This window comes from Barbus barbus (assembly GCF_936440315.1).
Source record: "Barbus barbus genome assembly, chromosome: 29".
NCBI classification, from domain to species: domain Eukaryota; kingdom Metazoa; phylum Chordata; class Actinopteri; order Cypriniformes; family Cyprinidae; genus Barbus; species Barbus barbus.
This window is the reverse complement of record NC_136757.1, coordinates 20,230,965-20,251,866: the sequence shown is the minus strand read 5'-3', so window position 1 is coordinate 20,251,866 and position 20,902 is coordinate 20,230,965. Positions and strand designations below refer to the sequence as shown.

At 38.2% G+C, this 20,902-nt stretch overlaps 2 protein-coding genes across 4 annotated transcripts; one reads left to right on the top strand and one right to left on the bottom strand.

Moving 5' to 3' along the window:
* The first annotated feature begins 1,089 nt into the window (after positions 1 to 1,089).
* Positions 1,090 to 9,385, top strand: LOC306849722 (UDP-N-acetylglucosamine transporter-like). 2 transcript variants are annotated; one of them, XM_079384981.1, is made up of 9 exons: positions 1,109 to 1,250; positions 1,335 to 1,460; positions 2,137 to 2,359; positions 3,882 to 4,036; positions 4,117 to 4,239; positions 4,337 to 4,511; positions 6,833 to 6,951; positions 7,128 to 7,261; positions 7,390 to 9,385. In XM_079384981.1, exons 3-9 carry the CDS (start codon positions 2,170 to 2,172, stop codon positions 7,478 to 7,480), a joined length of 987 nt encoding a protein of 328 aa, XP_079241107.1. In that variant the 5' UTR covers positions 1,109 to 1,250; positions 1,335 to 1,460; positions 2,137 to 2,169; the 3' UTR covers positions 7,481 to 9,385. The 2 variants fall into 2 exon arrangements, with proteins under 2 accessions (XP_079241106.1, XP_079241107.1); XM_079384980.1 differs by having other exon boundaries at positions 1,090 to 1,460.
* Positions 9,386 to 10,693: 1,308 nt separating this feature from the next.
* On the bottom strand, positions 10,694 to 16,278 carry LOC306849724 (protein FAM78B-like; the record flags this gene model as incomplete). Of its 2 annotated transcripts, none has more annotated exons than XM_079384984.1 (2): positions 16,160 to 16,278; positions 10,694 to 11,677 (listed from the first exon to the last, which is right to left on the bottom strand). In XM_079384984.1, the coding sequence occupies exons 1-2, from the start codon at positions 16,177 to 16,179 to the stop codon at positions 11,155 to 11,157; spliced, it is 543 nt and encodes a 180-aa protein (XP_079241110.1). In that variant the 5' UTR covers positions 16,180 to 16,278. The 2 variants fall into 2 exon arrangements, with proteins under 2 accessions (XP_079241110.1, XP_079241111.1); XM_079384985.1 differs by lacking the exon at positions 16,160 to 16,278 and adding an exon at positions 14,248 to 14,538 and having other exon boundaries at positions 11,155 to 11,677.
* Positions 16,279 to 20,902: the final 4,624 nt, after the last annotated feature.

Genomic DNA, 20,902 nt, shown 5'->3' with positions numbered 1-20,902 from the left:
AGCACGTGCACATGAATGTGACCTCAGTGACGAACAGCCAATCACATACACAGAGCAAGCGAGAGAGCTAATGAGATCAGAAACTCTTTTGCTAAAGGTTAAGAGATTTTAAATGCATTTACACCGGAGAAAATACTTATCCATAAAAGTGGACAAATAAAAGGAGTGATCTTGTTCAATCAGTGCAGTCACAAGTGAAACTTGTGAAGTTAGTTTATATAGTTGATAATACATAGTGATAGAGACTCGAACACGTATAAGGTCACAGTCATTTTTAAAGCGTTATCTATTGATTCTACAGCTTATTTATATTACATATGACCTGTACATAATATTCATTTAAAATAAATGCTTTATAATAATTGTCAAACTAAAGTTGTTTGTGTGTAATGGTTTAATAATTATATAAATCATATAAAATAAACGTAATTATCATTTAAAGTCAGACAATTCAGTTAAATTTTTTTTTTTTTTTTTTTTACCTTAATTTGCAGAGAGAGAAACTTTGTCACTTTGCTCACATCTGATTGGTCCAATTTCAGTTTGAGATTTCTTACCTAGAACATAACCTGCCCCGGAGCAGGTTACTCGTGGAGTGTAAGTTACTATGGCCATGAAGGCTGCTAAAATCAAAGCCACTTTCATGGTACCTAAAACCCAGGAGTGGTGCAAACTAAACGGAAACTCCGCTTATCCGGCTTCATGGTACAGGCCCCTGAAGACATCTACATGTCATAACTATTCAGTCATAGCGCCACCAGCTGGCAGCAGGAGGTTAGACACATAAGTGAATTTGACATATTCCTTATTTACCACTTTAAATGCATATTGATCACCATTTGCTGTTTTACTAAAGCCACCCGGGTGCGAGGGCCATTTAATCGCTGCTTACAGCTTTAATATAGTTTTATTGAATTCTTAAAAGTCTCTCGCTCGCTCTAATTATTTATTTATTAGGTTGATTGATATTAGTGTTACAATTGCCCACTAACTTACTTGCAAAAGGAAAGCGTGCAAAGGTCATTTTATAGCAACGATAAAAAACGAAGACTATGCAACGCAAAGCATCATTCTGTCCGCCAACCGACAGGTGGCGACAACGACACATAATGAAGGTCGAAACAACAAAACACTGGGAAGTACTGCAAGATTGTTGAGGTTCATATGAAGACTTTCTACACTTCTTTTCATTCTTGATGAATGAGTGTATGCGTCATGAGTGGACCCATAGCAGAGGAACACCCAGAACGGTTGATTTCCTCAGATAATAGCTTAGCTGCTGTAGCTCTCAGTGTGTAACTGTCAAAATAATTGAACTACTTAACTGTGTGTAGATTCAACTCATGCAGAACTCATCTTGAAGGATGGATTTTTGACGGGTTTTAAGGTTTATGTTTGTATTCAAACTCCTGCTCACAAACTGCAGCTCTTCCGGATCTTTGCAGTAGTTTTCAGAAAAGGTGAGACTGTGAAATATGTGATATTTGCAGCTATTTTACCAAGTGGGATCATAGTTTTGTCAAACGTCTGTCCTCTCGCGTCTGCCTGTTATTATGATTTGCGGTAAACTATACACAAATTTAGTTTTATTATTTGAATCATTTTACGCTTGGTTGTTTAATTTAGCCGCTTATGCGCAAATGCTCTTTACAACTGACTTTATTTATGCTTACGTTGCAGAATATTTCACTCCTTTTCTACTTTTTTAAAACCATTTTAACTATAAGTAATAAATGTCATTATTTACACCCTCGTGTTGACTGTATTTCTTTCGTTGAAACCCAAAATGAGATGGAAATGCAAAATGACAGCCTCAGTCACCATCGACTTCCACTGTATAGAGAAAGATACAGTGTAACTGAATGGTGACCATGGTGTCAATTTGTCTTTCCACTCAACGATTAAAGTTTGAATAAATCATGAGATACTTTTCATTTGACGGTGAACTATCCCTTTAAATGTCCTAAATTTAGTAAACTGCAGGGTTAATATGATTTCTTGGTTAAAGACCATATATAGCTGTTGTTTATGGCCATTAATGTTTACAGAGCAGCTTGCTTGTCAGACCCAGCTGGGACAACATTGTATTTCAACATCTGTCTGCTCTTTGCCCCTTTCTTTCTCATGTCACCCCAGTCCATCGTGGTCTCCTTGTGAGAGGCTGTCATCATGGCATCAGCCAAGCTGAAGTACCTCTCTCTGGGGATTCTGGTGTTCCAGACCACGTCGCTGGTGCTCACCATGCGTTACTCCCGCACCTTGCAGGGCGACGGGCCCCGTTACCTGGCCTCCTCTGCCGTGGTGGTGGCAGAGTTCCTCAAGATCCTCACCTGTGTGGGGCTTGTCTTCAAAGATCATAGTGAGTTTCATGGGGCTTGCTTCATCCTTGAGATTGTTTTTGATAACTTTTCCTGAAAGCACCATAGTACTAATGTAGTCAGACTATAGTTCTTAGAAAGTCATTCACATTTCTGTTAGTGACTGTGAAAGCAGTGAGAAATTCAATGTGTCTGTGTATTTAAAGTTTGTGAGATGTGTGGGACAAGTAGTTGCTTTGCATAGTTTGTTTGCTTTGGGATTTACTTCCAAAAGTTTTATGGTACTCGCCTTTCTACACTAAACAACATCTGATGAAAGTAAGAAGTTACAAAATATTTTATTCAAATGTCCCCAGGGCTGTAAAACGATTAATCATGATTAATCACATTCAAAATAAAAGTTTGTTTACATACTATATGCGTGTGTACTGTGTATATTTATGTATATATAAATACACACACACACATACATACATACACACAAATTTTTTTTAGATTTATATATAAAATATTTATAATATAAATTATATAGAAGTATAAATACATGTGTGTGTGTATATATAAATATTGAAAAAATGTGTGTATTTGCGATATGCGATTATGTATGTATACATAATAAATATACACAGTACACACACATGGTATGTAAACAAACTCTTATTTTGAATTTGTTTAATCGCGATTAATCATTTTGCAGCCCTACTATAATGTCTCTATTTAAATTCATATTTCAATAATTTAATAACATATTCGCATGTTTATGGTTCTTGAATGTTGGTTAATGATCACATGGCATGCAGGTAAATAAATAAGATATATTTTTATTAAGTGTATTATTGTGATTGTTTTTAGTCTTTAAATAATTTATTTAAATGTTTTTTATTTAATTATTGCGAGTTTTTTAATCAATTTATGAACCCCTGCTGTTCCTTCCAACATGACTGAAGAAAATACAATTAAATTTATGGTGCAGCAGTAAACAGTTGTATGGGAGACAGAGATAGTGTAAAAATTATTGGAGACAATTTCTGTCCACCCAAAAATAGTAAGTGGATTACTAATTAATTTGCAGTCAGAAAACAAAACAGAATGTATAATTCTACTCATGAATTTCTAAATTGACATTGTGCTTTTTCAAATATTTGATACCTCTAAGTCCAGTGATTCCTTTTTCTGTGCTGATAATATCAACCTGGTACCTTTTGATATAGATATTTTCTGAAGTGTTTTTTTTTTTTTGGGTGAATTATACACTATCATTCTAAAGTTTGGGGTTGGTAAAAAAAAAAAAAAAAAAGATGATCTTTATGATTTTGAAAAGTCTCTTATGCTCAACAAAGCTGCATTTATTTAACCAAAACTACAGTGAAAACGGTAATATTGTGAAATGTTATTGAATGCATCTCAGTGTAACGTGATCCTTCAGAAATGATTCAAATATGCTGATTTGGTGCTTAAGAAACATGTTTTCTTATCAGTGTTGAGAACAGTTATGCTGCTTAATATTTTTGTCTTTAAAAGAACAGCATTTATTTGAAATGAAAATCTGTCTGTGTGAAACAGGTTACAGCGGCCGAGCGCTAAGCAGTATTTTGAGACAGGAGATTGTACACAAGCCTATAGAGACACTGAAGCTGGCGATTCCATCAGGGATCTACACGCTACAGAATAACCTGCTCTACCTAGCACTGTCCAACCTTGATGCAGCTACCTACCAGGTAAGTGACTATCCATCCATTAGTTGCCTTATTTTTATGGCTATCATTCTTATATTTTTTTTTGTCTTGTACACTTCTAGGTGACATACCAGTTGAAAATCCTGACCACAGCCCTGTTTTCAGTTTTTATGCTGGGCCGCAGGCTCGGGGTGTACCAGTGGTTGTCTCTGCTAATTCTTATGGCCGGCATTGCACTTGTACAAGTAAAAATACCTTCATTAAAGTTTATCTACCAAAAAAACTCAGCTTTGTTATAGTCTTTGATGTATTTATGCAATTTATGCTTGTTTGTTTGGACAGTGGCCAGCAGACTCCCCGTCAGACCCACAGAAAGAGCAGCTGACTGCAGGCTCACAGTTTGTAGGGCTGGTGGCTGTGTTGGTAGCCTGTTGCTCTAGTGGGTTTGCTGGTGTCTACTTTGAGAAGATCCTTAAAGAGACCAAGCAGAGTGTTTGGGTCCGAAATATCCAGCTTGGTAAGTAAGGAAAATGGAAAATTTACTACCCTTAGGCCATCCAAGATGTAGATGAGTTTATTTCTTCATCAAAACAAAAGAGATTTGGACAAATGTAGCATGACATCACTTGCTCACTAATGGAACCTCTGTAGTGAATGGGTGCCGTCAAACTGAGAATTCAAAAAGCTGATAAAAACATCACAATCCACACAAATCCAGTCCATCAATTAATGTCTTGTGAAGTGAAAAACTTCTTGAAACTGTTGCTTTCCATCTAAAATATGAGTCCTCTATTGATAATATTGTTTCCTCCAGTGAAAAAAACATCTCATCTGAATCAGGAGAGAAATAGGCAGAGATCAAGAGAAAACAAGTCATAAACAGCATTAAACAAACATGTTGATGGATTTTGATATTAGAAGACAACAAGGGATGGACTTTTTCACTTGAGAAAGCAATATTATGAATTATGGACTTTTATCACCTTAAGTGACCGTTTGAATTTAAAATGCCTTGATGAATTTATTTATTACAAACACATCTTTTCACTTCACGACCTTAATTGATGGATTTGAGTTGTGAGGATTACTTGTGGGTCATTGTGATGTTTTTATTAGCTGTTTGGACTTTCATTCTGGTGGCACCCATTCACTTTGGTGAGCAAAGTATGTAATGGTAAATTTCTCCAAATGTGTTCCGATGAAGAAACAAACTCATCTACATCTTGAATGGCTGGCATTTTATTTTGGGTAAACTTCCTTTAACTAGATTAAAGCTTTTTAGTGAATCTTGCTTTAAAGATCATTGATGATATGCTTGGTACTAAAATTAGATTTGTACACCACCTTCCATGTAAAAAACATTAAATAGATTAAATATAATTTTTCTAAAGCACAGGTCAGGAAACTACAGTATTTAACATGAAGTGCCATTTTTAACATCTGCTAAGTGCAAAGTATTGTTTAAAAAGTAACAAAGCCGATCACCTTTGCGTGCCAGACTCACCTGCCAGCTGCTGTACTAGAGGGATTTTGCATATAAAGTTATTCAATAAATTGTGGGTAATCAGAACCTCTCACAGAGGGCACAGATTTTAGACTGTTCAAAAATATATGATGCTTTTCCTTAGTCTAAACAAGTCAGTGTTCAGATCTAATTAACACTTCACACGGCTTAGGTGAAAATTAACTGACAATATGAAGCACTATGACACGCATAACCACGATTGTTTTTACACTAGAAGTCTGTTAACCATATAATCTGTATTGCTGAGAGACAATCTCAAATTTCAAACAACTAGGTTTTATTGCTTTTAGCAAGCAAACTCCTTGCACAAAACAGTCTAAGGTCACATTCAGGAGCTTAAGGCTAATATTTATGCGTGTGTGTGTTTTCCTCCTTGCCATGTGGAATCTCAGTGCAGGGTTTATTTATAACTGGCAATGTGTGAATTGAGCGTCTGTAGTGATTCACCTCCTAATGTGAACTTCTGTTCATCATGAGCTGAGCCAAAAAAGCATCTCTGTTCTTCAATGACTGCTAACATAATTTGATAACCTATAATTTGATCATATCAAAGTTTATTATAGTTTTCTCCGAATGAGCCATTCATTTATTCACTTTGCATTTATAAGCTACTGTTCAAAAGTTTAAGGTCTGTAAGATTTTTATTTATTTTTTTTGTAGTAGTAGTGCTTTTATTGAGCAAGGACACATGTATCGAATGTATCAGTAAAAGATTTATAGTAGTACAAATTATTTCTATTTGAAATAAACACTGCTCCGGGTGTATGTTCACTACTTTGTGTACACTTGGATGGGTTAAATGCAGAGCACAAATTCCGAGTATGGGTCACCATACTTGCCTACACACCACTTCCCTTTCCCTTTTCTTTTTGAAATTTGTATTCATCAAAGAATCCTGAAAAGGAAAAAAAAATGGTAACTGAACTAATGGCTACTGAAATAGCCTTGCTATCATGCAAAATAAAATGCATTCAAATGTATTAAAATAGAAACATTTAAAATTCAAATAATAGTTTGCAATATTACTGTTTTACTGTATTTTTGATCAGATAAATGCAGCAGGCTTTTGAATGGTATTACAGATAAAATCATTCATTTACTGTTTGTGATTTTAAATTCATTTTCATATTTGTTAATTATAATTGGAGAATAAATGTATTTATAAATTAATAATTGAAATATGTGTATAAATTAATAATTAATATATCTTGTAGCTAAGTTGTAATCCTATTTATTTTTAAAAAACCATAGCTGAGTGCTGTTGTATGTAAAACACAACTAAATGTTTTGCCCTCTGTGTCTCCTGTGTGCAGGAATGTTTGGCCTGATTTTTGGGATCTTCGGGATGTTGGCCTACGATGGTGACAGAGTCCAAGAACACGGAATGTTTCAGGGCTACAACACGCTGACCTGGATTGTGGTCGCTCTCCAGGTGAGCTTGAACACTTTTTAGAACAAGACATCTGAAGTGCAAACAAGTTTACATGGGAGTCAGTACTGATAATTGCTTCATCGTCAACAGCTAACAGGAAGCAACACAAGAGCTTTTCCCCTACAACGCATTAATGTGCAACAATATAAATTGACTTTTTTTTTCATTTCCCACAGGCTCTTGGAGGGCTCGTGATAGCTGCTGTCATCAAGTATGCTGACAACATACTGAAAGGCTTTGCTACATCACTCTCAATTATCCTCTCCACATTCATTTCATATTTCTGGCTTGAGGATTTTGAGCCTACCAGGTAAAAAGGACATTTTTTTTGTGTCTTGTGTTCAATAAATGTTTTAAATTCAGTTAATTTAAAGTAAAGAAAAAGAGTTTTTTTTATTAAAATGAAAATTGAAAACCCACTTGTTCTTTTCTGTCCAGTGTTTTCTTCCTGGGCACAGTATTTGTCATAATGGCGACATTTCTCTATGGTTATGAGAGCAAGCCGGCACCCAACCCAAGCAGGGCATGAAAAGGGGATGGACGAGGTGAAAGTGGAGTGGAACAAAAGGATGAAATGAGTGGAAGGACCGAGAAGAGGAGAGGAGGCGTAGAGAGCGGGGGAAAAAGGATCGATACAAGGTTGGATAACAGGCTGGGCCACTGCTGTGCAGTGCTGAGCTGAAGCACACTGGGGAAAAATGCTCTGGTTTCAGTGAAAATCACGTTTTATGTGAAAAACATTAGTCGGCGCTGATCACATTAATGGGTGATGGATTAAAAACACTTCATAACGTGCCATTTTCAAATGTTGCTGGATGCGCTGAGACCTTTTTTTGGACAATTAGGACTTGAACCTTGAGCACAAAACTTGTGCGGCTTTTCATGGCCATTTAATATCCGTTCATCTTCAAGGGACAATGGCTGCTTTTGATTCGCAACAGTGGCCTGCAGTAATTTGCCACAAATGAAACTTGAATCTCTGCAATGGATGTTACTAAGGGGGTCGTTGTATCACTGTATTTTTGTGTCATCATTCAAACTGCTTAAGTCCTAAAAAATATTTTATGCTATTTTAATAGATTGAGTTGCTGGGTTAGTTTCTGTGCTGTAGAAATTGAGGGAATAAGGAATCTCTTATGAATAGAATGTAAACTTTTATATTATAATGAAAATGATAACAATACTTAAGATGATGCCAGCCAGTCAGTTTGTGGGATGTTAATTTACAGATTACCTCTGTCACCAGGCAACAAAGAATACTTGAGTTACTCTGTTATATATGCAAGGAAGTGCTTTTTTATTTTTTTATTTTTTAAGTGACTTTGCACTATGTGTGAAGCTATATTAGTATCTGGTGTGGAGTAATAATAAATCAAACAATACACACATTTTCACCAGGGCAGCACAAAATTGAAAAGAAAAGGCTTGGCATTTTTTTCTAAATGTGTAAAAACAATGCATGCAGTCACAGCTTGAAAAAGGTAATTAATTAAAAAGGCAAATATATTTTACAGTCAAGACAACTCTAGCTGCCCCAGTCCTTCAGAACACAGTGAACCTCAAAATCAATAAACTCTACAGTGGCCTCTGATGACCAGCGGTCGTTTTTGAAGCCTGCAATCCCATATGGCATCATGAATTCAGTTTATACAAATCCAGTGGTTTTAATGCTTTAAAGCGAACTGATTGGATCCATTTTTGATAATCAAACAATCACTCCACTGTAATTTGTGCAGGCGCAGGACTCAAGGCAGTTGAGTGTTTGTTGTGCTTTTGTGTCTGGATGTGTGTTTATCTCAGTAGGAAGGTCCGGATGGTTTTCACCTCTCTAATGAGTAGCGGTGGGAGTTGGTGTTTGCAGCACTGTTCAAATCTCTTTCTTGCCCTCCCTCGATTCCCTCACTCCCAGGTGAGCAGAAGAGTGAATTAGTAGACCGCTCCAGACATTCTTCAGCTTAGAGCATAGAAATTTAAGCAGCCGAAGTTCCCTCATTTCCACTGCAGCGGTATTCACAGTCCAGGTTATGCTCAGTGGAATTAAGTCTTACATCTCTTCTTACTTAAATTATGCAGTGCTGAATAGCAAACATGTCTGATGGTTAAAGCTTTCTGCTGCCTTCAAAATGAACTTTCAGCAAAGCTGATTGAGCTGAAAGGCAATGCTGAATTCAGATGTAGGCCTTCTGAAGTTGTACATTCATGCACAACTGCTTCTTTTGTTTTGCAACATTGTGCATCTATAATTAGGATGTAAAGCTTGCTGCTCTGCCTGAGCAAGACTGGCTTCTATGTAGCTCAGACATTTTACACATACAGAGAACTTTTAAAAGAAAATGTTGGAGCCAAGTAATCTGTGAATGGTTGAATTGTCTGTGATTTCAACAGCCTTTTAGGGATACTCCACCCAAAGACAAAAAAAAAAAAATTGTCATTTTATTTACTTTCATGTGGCTGCATTTCTTTCTTCTGCATAAGAAATTTTTGAAGAATACTGGGAACCAAACAACATTGGAGCCCATTGACTTCCATTGTATTGATAAGAAAATAACAGACTATATATACACTCACCGGCCACTTTATTAGGTACACCTGTTCAATTGCTTAGTACCACAAATTGCTAATCAGCCAATAACATGGCAGCAACTCAATGCATTTAGGCATCTAGATGTGGTGAAGACGACTTGAAGTTCAAACCGAGCATCAGAATGGGGAAGAAAGGTGATTTAAGTGACTTTGAACGTGGAATGGTTGTTCCACGTTCAAATGGCTCGTTTTTTAGAGAATACATTCCAATGGCTCATTACAACCAAGGTATGCAGAATACAATCTCTGAACGCACAACACGTCGAACCCTGAAGCAGATGGGCTACAGCAGCAGAAGACCACACCGGGTGCCGCTCCTGTCAGCTAAGAACAGGAAACGGAGGCTACAGTTCGCACAGGCTCACCAAAATTGGACAATAGAAGAATGGAAAAAAGTTGCCTATTGTTGCTGACCATGTCCATTGCTTTATTACTACAGTGTACCCATCTTCTGATGGCTACTTCCAGCAAGATAATGTACCATGTCACAAAGCTCAAATCATCTCAGACTGGTTTCTTGAACATGACAATGAGTTCCCTTTACTCAAATGGCCTCCACACAGTCTCGATCTCAATCCAATAGAGCACCTTTGGGATGTGGTGGAACGGGAGATTCGCATCGTGGATGTGCAGCCAACAAATCTGGAGCAACTGCGGACCAAAATGAATATGGACCAAAATCTCTGATGAATGTTTCCAACACGTTGTTGAATCTATGCCATGAAGAATTAAGTCAGTTCTGAAGGTAAAAGAGGGTCCAACCCGGTACTGTAAGAGAACTGTTGTGTGTGTGTCATGTGTTCCTGCCTCTTGTGCCCATATTTGGTTTGTTTCCTGTTCTCGTTTCATGTCATTAGTAGTTTATTCGAATCCAGCCCTGTCTGTTAATTTACCTGTGTATTTATAGTCCTGTCTGTGTTGTGCCATTTTGTCTGGTCTACTCGTTACTCCCCGGTGTCCCTGTCAGTGTCTGCCTTGTCTTGCCCTGCCTGATGTCTAGTAAATATGTTATTTGAGTTTACATCCTCGTATGCGTGTTCCTTGTTCCTCCCTGCTGTGTGCACCGTGACAGGTACTAGCCAGGTGTACCTAATAAAGTGGCCAGTGAGTGTGTATGTATAAAATAGTCATACAGGTTTGGAACGACATGAAGGTGAGTAAATTATGACAGGATTTTTATTTTTTGGTGCAGAATCCCTTTTGTAGAGCAGAAGTATGGTTTCTTCTTCTGTACTTGAGTCTGAGGATTTAAGGCAAATGTCAATATCAAATTAAAGGGACAGTTCACCCAAACTATAATTTTTCCAAATCTGACTGGTCCAAATTTTTCCAAATCTGACTGTTATTTTTTTAATGAACTGTCTCTTTAAGTGTCTCCAACACTGTAAGAAAAAAAAAGAAAAGTTGAGCCAACTTGAAAGTTTAAGGCAACCAGCTTCAGCAGATTTTTGAGTTCTCTACTGAAGCTGGTTGCCTTAAAATTTTAAGTTGGCGCAACTTTTTTTTTTTTTTTACAGTGAAGGCTATTCAAGAACCAAGTATCTCTTTAAAGGCAGCAGTGTGGATATAAGGCAGATTGACTATTTTGATTTAAAAACCTTCAAGTTTAGCCACAACCTGCTACTTAGAGGGAATCACCACTAATGGCGGTCCGCGCTTGGGCCTCCACATTAGCACTTGTGCGTCATTAGCATTGGGTTTACCCAAAGCGTTAAGCGGGATCGGCTCCATATGGGTCAACACCTTGGGCTGGTCCTGGTGCACCCGGCCAGTGAGTCTTGCTCGAGAGCCCAGTGGCTTGGAGGGGTCCACAGCGATGTCCACTTTCATCCTCCACTTCACTGTCTGCAGGAGGATCTTCTCCTGTGTGGCCATATTCAAAGCCACCAGCCAAGTGGTGAAACTCTGGTCGCGTTTGATCCACGTGAGCAAAGGCACATTGCTCTCGCTCACTGGTACGGCCCATGTTACGCTAGGGTAGAAGTTATCGTTCATGCTGACAGTGAAACGTGACGGTTTGGATATGGGGCCGGAGATGGTCACAGTTTCAGTCGTGTTTCCGTACCATGGGTAACTCAAGCCGTCTGAGTCGCTGATGGCCTTCACCAGTCCTTCTCGTAACTCTGGAAGCTCCCAGCTTGACCTGTGGAAATTAACGTTTAGAGGTTAAACAAACAAAGGTGTGCTGTTGAATATACAGTGGTGGCCAAAATTATTAGAACACTAGAATTTTCACTAGCTAAAAAATGGTTTTAAGTCAGTTATTTGTATCTTTTGCTGTAGTGTGTCAGTAGAAAATGTCAGTTTACATTTCCAAACATTAATTTTGCCATTTAATTATAATGATCCAGTGAGATTTTTTGTTTGCACAAGGAGTGGCAACATTTCTAAGATGCTTCAAGAGAAGTCGTGGCCTAATGGTTAGAGAGTCGGACTCGTAATCGAAAGGTTGCGGGTTCGAGTCCCCGGCCGGCAGGGATTGTAGGTGGGGGGAGTGAATGTCCAGCGCTCTCTCCACCCTCAATACCACGACTGAGGTGCCCTTGAGCAAGGCACCGAACCCCCAATTGCTCCCCGGGCGCCGCAGCATGGCTGCCCACTGCTCCGGGTGTGTGTTCACGGTGTGTGTTTGTGCATTTGTTCACTACTCACTGCTGTGTGTGTGCGCGCACTTGGATGGGTTAAACGCAGAGCACCAATTTCGAGTATGGGTCACCATACTTGACAATACGTCACGACTTCAAAACTTACCTGTAAAGCTACCTGGAAAAACTATGCGCAAGAGCACCGAGGGCAAAAGCTGCTTTTAAACACAAAGGATGGTCACACCAAATGTTGATTTAATTTAGTTAATAAAAGTTAATTGATAAAGAATCTATTTGACATTTCTTTTTTACAGCATCCTCATTTTACAGCATTTTTACACAAGTGCCTAAAACCTTTAAGAGTACTGTAGCTTTGCAGGTAGGTTTCTTGAAGCACCTTGGAGATGTTGCCACAGATCTTCTGGATTTATTCTGTCTCAGTTTGTTCTGTTTCTTCGTATCGTTCCAGACAGATTAGACAATGATGAGATCAGATCTCTGTGTGGAGCACTGGCTGTTGTCAGACTCCTTTTGCAAACAAAAATCTCACTGTATTATTACAGTTAATGGCAAAATTAATGTTTGGAAATGTAAACTCATATTTCCTACTGACACACTACAGCAAAAGATAGAAAAAATTTTACCTGGTCAAAATACTAATGTTCTAATAATTTTGGCTACCACTGTATAAGTGTAAAAAGATGGAGAGTACAAGTGTACAAATGATAATTGGGGTTAAGGATGACATTCATTATCAGGGTCCCAGCTGCCAGTGTAAAATGACTCAGTGTGAGAGGATGTTAATGTGGCTGGGTGTTGTTAGGTATGACCCGACGCTGGCATTTCTTCTTCGGTATGGCACCATCTGTGTCACACAAAACCCCACGCAACCACCCGCTCAGGCAGTAATGCACACCCCCACACACATGTCCACACCTCCACACAGACAGGCCCCCCAGGCAGCATCAGAAGGGCCCACATCACGCGTCACAGGGCTTGTGGGTGGGTGTGAGAATGTCTCTATCTTGTTCTCCTGCTCTGTCTTTATTTGTAGATTAGGCAGTGAGCACGTAATTGCGTTCGCCTGCGATACTAAACTCTGTTTAGCACCACCACGCTGATATTTCCTAGCAGCTATTCTGTTTTTATCCGCTGCCTCTCCCCGTCTGATCCAGTGACAGGCTGTGAAACTCATTTGTGGGAGTATAAATGAAAGAGCGGTGACTGATGAAGGTGCAAACACTCCTACCCTCAGGCACTGAGCTGATGTATGCATACTATCTGTGAATATAAATCACTGGTGCACTGAAGTTATCCTTTGTTCAATTATGTCTTCAAATGGTGTAAAGCAAAGTGCCACATATAAATGAAAAATTTACTCTCATTAATGAGTGACGGATGGGTCAGTGACTTTTTTTTTAAATGACATATTCTAAAATACATTAAAAATCCATTTCTATAATGAACTTGTTTTCAATTTCTAATTTAAATAGATTTTTTTTTTTTTAAATTTGGCTTAAAGTAAAAAATACTTTCCTGAGAATTAGAAAAAAGGCAAAAAATTTAATCAAAGGGCTGAAATTCTGGACAATAGAAATGGTTCGGCGTGTTGTTTTATTCGTCTATTACTTTAAAAAATAATTTTCAATAATTTAATATAAATAACTTTTGTTCATCTAATCAAAGTCACCACAACATAACACTGATCATAATTTTTTTAAAGAAATTAAACTAATTTTTTAAATCGGGGATTTTTACTTTTTATGAAAAAATTAAAAACTTTTTGTTCAGGAAAAATTGTGTAACTTTAAGGTAACTCTTGATATTCATGAATCATGACTTAAAATGTGTTTGATCATTGATGGTTACACTACTTGACGTTTTTGGAGTTGATTATTGTTGGTTAGCCTATAAACCGTTTTGTAAATGTCTGAAACCTGGACTCAAAGGTTATATTTTCTAAGAAGTTGGCACTTTTTTCCTAGCATTTCTAGCTTTAAAAAAAAAAGTAATCTTGAACATCCTTATTTGGCATAAGTGATTTCTTTTCAGTGGCTAAATTTCTCTAATTTTAGATCAGGATGTGTGTTTATGGTCAAGACTAAGTCATAAAACTATATATGCTTACATGCCGAGATCTCCATAAGTGTTGTAGAATTCCATTTGAGTGCACGCTTGAATCCAACCCACCATCCAAGCCTCGTTTCGAGGGATCGGCGGCATTGCTATCCGGGCGGAGGCCTTGAAGTACGGAGTTTTGTAGCGGAGCACTATGGGTGAATTCTCCTCGATCACTGTCGGGCAGTGGTCAATAGTAGCAGAGACGTCGTAAACAACGATGTTCTCGCGTTTAATTCGGGGTTTGCAGGCGACACTCTGAAGGCAACCCATGGCTGGAGAGGGTCAGAATCAGGGTAACCAACCAACCTTGAAGGGTGTTTTTTCCCTAATATAAAGATACTTTTATATTCCCTAAAAAACGCGCCAATCTAAGCTCATGTCCAGTCCAGGCGCCCAATGTAGTTGCTCCTCAAATTAATAAATGTATTTGAATTAAGAAACGCAAATCAATAAACATGACATCAATCTATCAAAAGCATGTCTTTCTCTCCCCCTCCCCAAGTCATTGCATTTAGATTTAATCAAGATCAAATCTCTGTCTATTCGGGATCAACAACAGGTTGCAAGACCTCCGACCATCTCTTGATCTTTGGCGTGCCCATGTCTGTGATTGTCAGTCGCGATCGGACTTGTGGATTGTTCCGGGCTCCCACTTCAGTCTGATATGTTCCCTTTCAAATCCACATGGACTTTTGCAGCTCTTCGCCCTTTCATCCGTTTCTTTCTGGTCCGAGTTTTCATGTCACAACCGGAGGCAGAAAAACAGTCAGGTGTGGCGGACCGCTCGCCTCGACGAGAGGTGGTCGCGATTCTGTTTTTCTCGATTGATGGTTGCGCTTTCGGAACAACAAACAATTTCAAAGTGTTTCATTATTTACGACAGAAGAGAAACGAGAGAAAAAGTATGTTACTCAGCGGAGCGTTGCTCTCGATCAAATCACATTTGACGCTCCGTTATAGCGTGTATTCCTTCAGTAAACAGGCGTCCACATATTAACACGAGAGGCGTCCAGATGAGAGTGGATAAACCGCAATAATACGCGCTGACAAAACGACTACTGTACGGCTTTTAAAATAAACCGTTCCCATCTCCGTTGTTGGCGTGCACACCGCGGTCGCTGTTCGGTTGCTGTGGTGCTGAATGAATGATCAGAGGCGCGTGGGAGTACCAGGGCACGTTTTAGTCCTCGTCGCGTAGCTACACGCCGTTCATCATCTTCGGTTCTCCGTTAATCAAAACCAGAAATAACTTTACAGAGCAATAATAATATAATGACTGCTTGACTCAAGATTGATACCCAGAGTTTGGACCTGTTGCTGAATATGAAAAACGTGTAGTCTAAAAATCGTAATTCTTTAGTAATAGTATCCTATATTAAAAGTTATGCATGAATATATAATCAGTGTTGAACAAGGTCCCTTCTAATTTATTTGATCCTTGTGACACGAATAGGCTGATCTATGTAAAAGTGGAACAAATAAATAAAAAGTTTGGGGTATAGGCGTCTTAAAAATGTTACTTTTATTTAAGTATAGTGTATAAATGTGTAACGCACGTTACAGTAATCACAAAAGTAAGATTACATGTTAATCATTGCGCGAAGTTGCTATAGCAACAGTGCACTGCTTGAGCGCTAGAATCAGTAAAATAACGGACGTTTGATTGACAAAATACTCTTTTATTTTAGATTTACATGTCTCCAATATGTCTAAACAAGCTTATTTTGTTAAAAAAAAAAAACTCAAAAGAGCCGTAAGCCTTAAGACTCTGTGAGTGTGTGCCTTGAATATAATATGCTGTATGAAAATATTTTGTACTTCATAATATAGCCTATATAGGCTACTTCAGATTCAAAAGGCAGTTTTACCACGGACTTTAAGAGCTACATTTTCGCTCGAGAACTGAAAATAATAATTACCTTTTGTAACTTTGATCCATATTGACCTCCTCTTCTCTCTTACATATTAGCTACAGGGGAGATTATACAGCGCGAGAGACTTGTTCCGCTTCTTAATTGATGGCTTTCCGTGTAACCATGACAACCGGCATAGATGGACTGTCGTCACTAAGGCCGATCTCGTGTCAGATTTATCCGTCAGGGCGACATCACTGTGAAAACTGGCTGGGATCTTGTTAAATTAGTGTGAGGTCAGAAGAAGATGATGGTGATTTAGTGAATCTGAATTCACCCGGAGTAAAGTACAAACTTGACAGATTAAACGAGAATGACAATCGACTGCCTGCTTAGAATAAATCCCTTATTTTTCGCGTTGCATAAAAGCGTCAGTTTAACGGATGAATGTTAATGACTGTCTGCGCTCCCAGCTCGTTCTTCTAAAGCCGAATTAATGCGCAGAGTCCCGGTATCTGCCACAAGAAACATGAACATCCGGACAAAGCGAGGTAGAGAGATTAAAATAAAAAATAACTTTTAGATGTCGACCTCTCCTCATTTTATACCAGTAGGCATGTGACTTGAATATGAAAACATTGTCATATGTAGTATGAGTTATGAGTCACACAGTCTGGTTTAAGGTCTTTCATAACACTAGGGAGCACACATAGAAAACATGCCAAAAACAAAACTGCAACAAAAAAACATTAATTTCCTATATTGACATTGGAAAATTGATCCTGTTTCCTTTTTTTTTTTTATTATTATTTTTTTTTAAAGTATTTTTGTATTTTCTGCTACCATCTCTGTATCGGCACATTCTGCATTTACCACAATATCCAGAAGAGGGAGACATTGCTTCTGAGTAATGCGCGTCAATTTTGGCACCTGCTCGGATCTTCTAGTAACGTAGACGTGGCTAAAGTCTTTGGATTTAAGGCAGAAAAACGTTTCTGTAAAATATGTCAGCATTTCTGCTACCTTCATCCATATGGCACATGTATGATTGTGATGCATATTCGTGGCTATTTTGTATTTCTGAATCTAGCTTGGGGTCAAAATGGCAATGGAAAGAACAAGAGAGTAAGCAGTCAAGAATAAGAGCATGGGCATGAGCAGAAGTCTTCGGTTCTATCAGATCAGACTTCTGGTGGAGCGGATTAGAGCTCAGGTGAAAAAAGAGAATGGGAGAAAGAGAGTCTGTCATGTAGCCTGTCTGTCTGAGATGGCCCAGCGCTAATGGACAGGTTAAAATGGTCTGTAATCCTTACATGGGTGGGTAAATAATCCAGGCCTTCTCTGTCCTTTGCTGAGCAAGTCTAGACCACTTTAGCACCTATTCAGATCGTGTAATGTGACTCAGTGGAGGAACAAGCATGAGAATCCTCCTTTAGTAAACAGTACAACAAAATACTTAAATCCATGTAATCTAGAGGAAACCGGGGCTGTGGAGCAGAACGAGGGAATCCCTAAAAACATCTGAGTATTTAATGATGTGAATAGAATGTTCACTGGTTTGCTTGGTGTCTCTTAAGGTGACACAGAAAGTGTGTGTGTGGTACTGGGTGAATTGTGGGAGGAGCACAGAAGGTGAGGAACTCATCAGAAACCTGTTTGTATCTGACCTTTCTGCTTTAATGAAATGTCATAAAGATAAAAGAGGAGTAACGTGTGTGTGTGTGTTGATGCAGGCCCTGTTTGTGAGCGTCAGCTGAATGTAGGCCTAGATGTGTATGTGATACGTTGTCTTCCTCTTTCTCCCTTCTCTCTCTGTCTTTCTCGATGTAATGAAAGGTTGGAGATGCTGAAGCTCCATCTCTCATCACTATTCAATGCTCCGCTACATCACAGATTCCTGGAGACCACGGCTCCTGCCAGACTTTCAGGCTAATTACATTCAATCCTTTCACATGATTCAGCCTACTGTTTGATAATGAACATTTTCTGAGATGGGAAAAAAAAAAAAAAAATGTAACATTGACACCGACACTTGTTCTACAGTCAAATATTGTCACATCTGGGTCTATTTTTTGAGGTTGAATTAAATGAAAGCATCTGTACTTTGTACTAACAAAAGAATGTATCTGGAAAGTCAATTTTTATTTTTTTAATCTAGCCAAAGTTTTGTACCAGGTTTTTTTTTTTTCAGGCTATGAGCAGAGTAGACAAGGGCAAGTGTTTGTTGAAAGATAAAACTGGAGTAAGACAGAAGGTCCTTGTGTCTTTGCGGTTGTCTCTTTCTCTCATCTCAGAGACTTGTGGCCTCACTTGCTCACTTTTTTCCGCTGAATTTTATTGGTGGATCTTACTGTCTATTTTTAGATGAACAACAGTTGTATTTAACAGTTGAATTTAATTTTACACTATTTTCAATCTCAGATTTAAAAAAAACTAACAAAAATTTAATTAAACTGTTATTTTTTTATATTTAACCATATTTATTTAATAATTTCTGTAGTGCTTCAGGACACTTAAGAACTTCCAAAAGCCCCTTTTGCTTCTAAATAGACCCAGACACATTTAGTCAGTCGGTCAGTCAGCAGTCTGGGCCAACTAACGCTTCAGGAATCTCCTGCCTGCTCCGGGCACTTCCTGCTCTGAACAACAGATCGGAGAATCAACAAACCCATCAAAACCTACAGTAAATACCACCGAAGGAGAGTAAACTGTTTCACACCTATCAGGTCCAGTTTTCTAAAATGTTTTCTTATGTCTGTGGGTGAATAATCGACATGTTATGATGCTATTTTTGTTTTATTTAAATTAGTTTTTTTCTCATAAGTCATGATGTGGTCATTCTGAAGTCTGCACTGTACAAACAGAGATTATTTATAACACAAGCAGAGAGCCTATTGGTAGATTTTTACTTTGTCTTATTAGTGATATCTGTTTTAAACACGACAAAACATTTATTTTTTATTTAAATGCAACAAGTTATTATTAATGAGAGCTGACCTTGGCACAACATACCACAACATTAATGGTATGGTGCAATTAACAGATATTAAAGGGATGGTTCTAAAATAAATAATTTCTTTGGTGGAACAAAAAAGAAGATATTCTGCTAAATGTTTTCAATCCATATACTGAAAGTCAGTAGGGTCCAATATCATTTAGACCATAAAGTTCTTCAAAACATCAAAGAGAGTCATACAGCTTTAAAATGAACAAATTCTTTTTTTTTTTTTTTTTTTTTTTTTTTTTTTTTTTTGTGAAATAGCCCTGATAGTTAACCCCTAAATATCTCGCAACACTTTCAGATAAGATAACTGAGAAGAAAAAAGGGAGGGAAACTGATTTCTGATGAGTATATGACCATGCGACCATGTTTGTGCTAGTGAGAGTGTTCTCATCTTTGTGCATGGCTGCAGACCCCAAGCTCAAAATCACTAAGCACTGTCATTAAGAGTTTGTTGATAAGATCTACCAGTGCATGTTCCTTAAAGGGATAGTTCACTCAAATTAAAATTTGCACATCGTTTATTCACCCATATGTTGTTCCAGACCTCTATGAGTTTCTTTCTTTTGTTGATCTTAAAAGAAGATATTAAGAGGAATGTTTGTAACCAAATAGTTGCTAGTGGCCATTGATTTCCATAGTACAGAAAAAAATACTATGGAAGTCAATGGCTACCAGCAACTGTTTGGTTACCACCATTCTTCGAAATTTATTCGTTTGTCTTCAACAGAAGAAAGAAACTCATACAGGTTTGAAACAACATGAGGGCGCCATTGGAAGCCTACAAACAAATCATGTTCTAATTTTTAGTGTTGCACCCTCATAATATTATTTGAATGGTGTTCTACGAGATAGAAATTACGACATGTAGATGTTAAAAGTGTTTGTATACATTTTTGACTAATATATGTGGTCTAAAAATAAGTCAAAACTGATTTGTGAAGACATTTTAAGTCATCCTACTGATATCAACAGGTCTGCCAGAAGACTAAATATTATCATTTCCAGATGAAAAAGAAAAATATTTTCGCTATAATGAAGTTGTATGTATGTGGTGTTGTGGACGCTGATGTGTCAAGAGTTACAGTAAATGATAAAGCTGTTCTGTGCCGAGAATGTCAGTGACCTATGTGTGGCGCATGCTTGTGCGAGCATTGTGTCTTTGTGTATGTGTGTGTGTGTGTTTCTGTGAGAACCATGTTGGAGTGCTTTAGCGAAGCAACGTAGCGTGCAGTACAGGAGTGATGTGAGCTGAGCCGACCTGACCGAGCCCCGGCCCTCCACTAATCCTGCCGTTTTCAGGAGCCCTGGCCCGTACTTGATGAGCTTGGGTAAGAAAAGGGGCAGCTCTTTCTCCCTCTCGCTTTTCCCTCTCTAGTTCCCTCTCGTTCTTTCATTCTCTCTCTCTCTTTTTCTCATACACCCCCTCTCAAACCCCAGCCCTGCCTGGAGCCAGTGTGCAAATGAATGAGTTCCAAGTGTTTACTCAGCAGTTCTCTCTCTCCCTCTCTCTTTTCCTTCACCTCTCTTTCTCTTTCTTTCTCTTTCTCTTTCTCTTTCTCTTTCTCTCTCTCTTTCTCTTCTGACAGATATAGCAGAGGTGGACACCAAGCTAAATTTCAAACATCTCTTCCAACATGAAAAATAATTGCATAGATTATGGGGTTAGAATTAGGTGAGTTATGGGACATGTATTCATAGGCATTCGTGGCTTCATAATGTGTGGAACACTTAGAATTGTATGAATGTCCTTGCATTAAATTACAAAATATCAACCCAAGGGAAATGTTTTAAGAATGATAGCACAA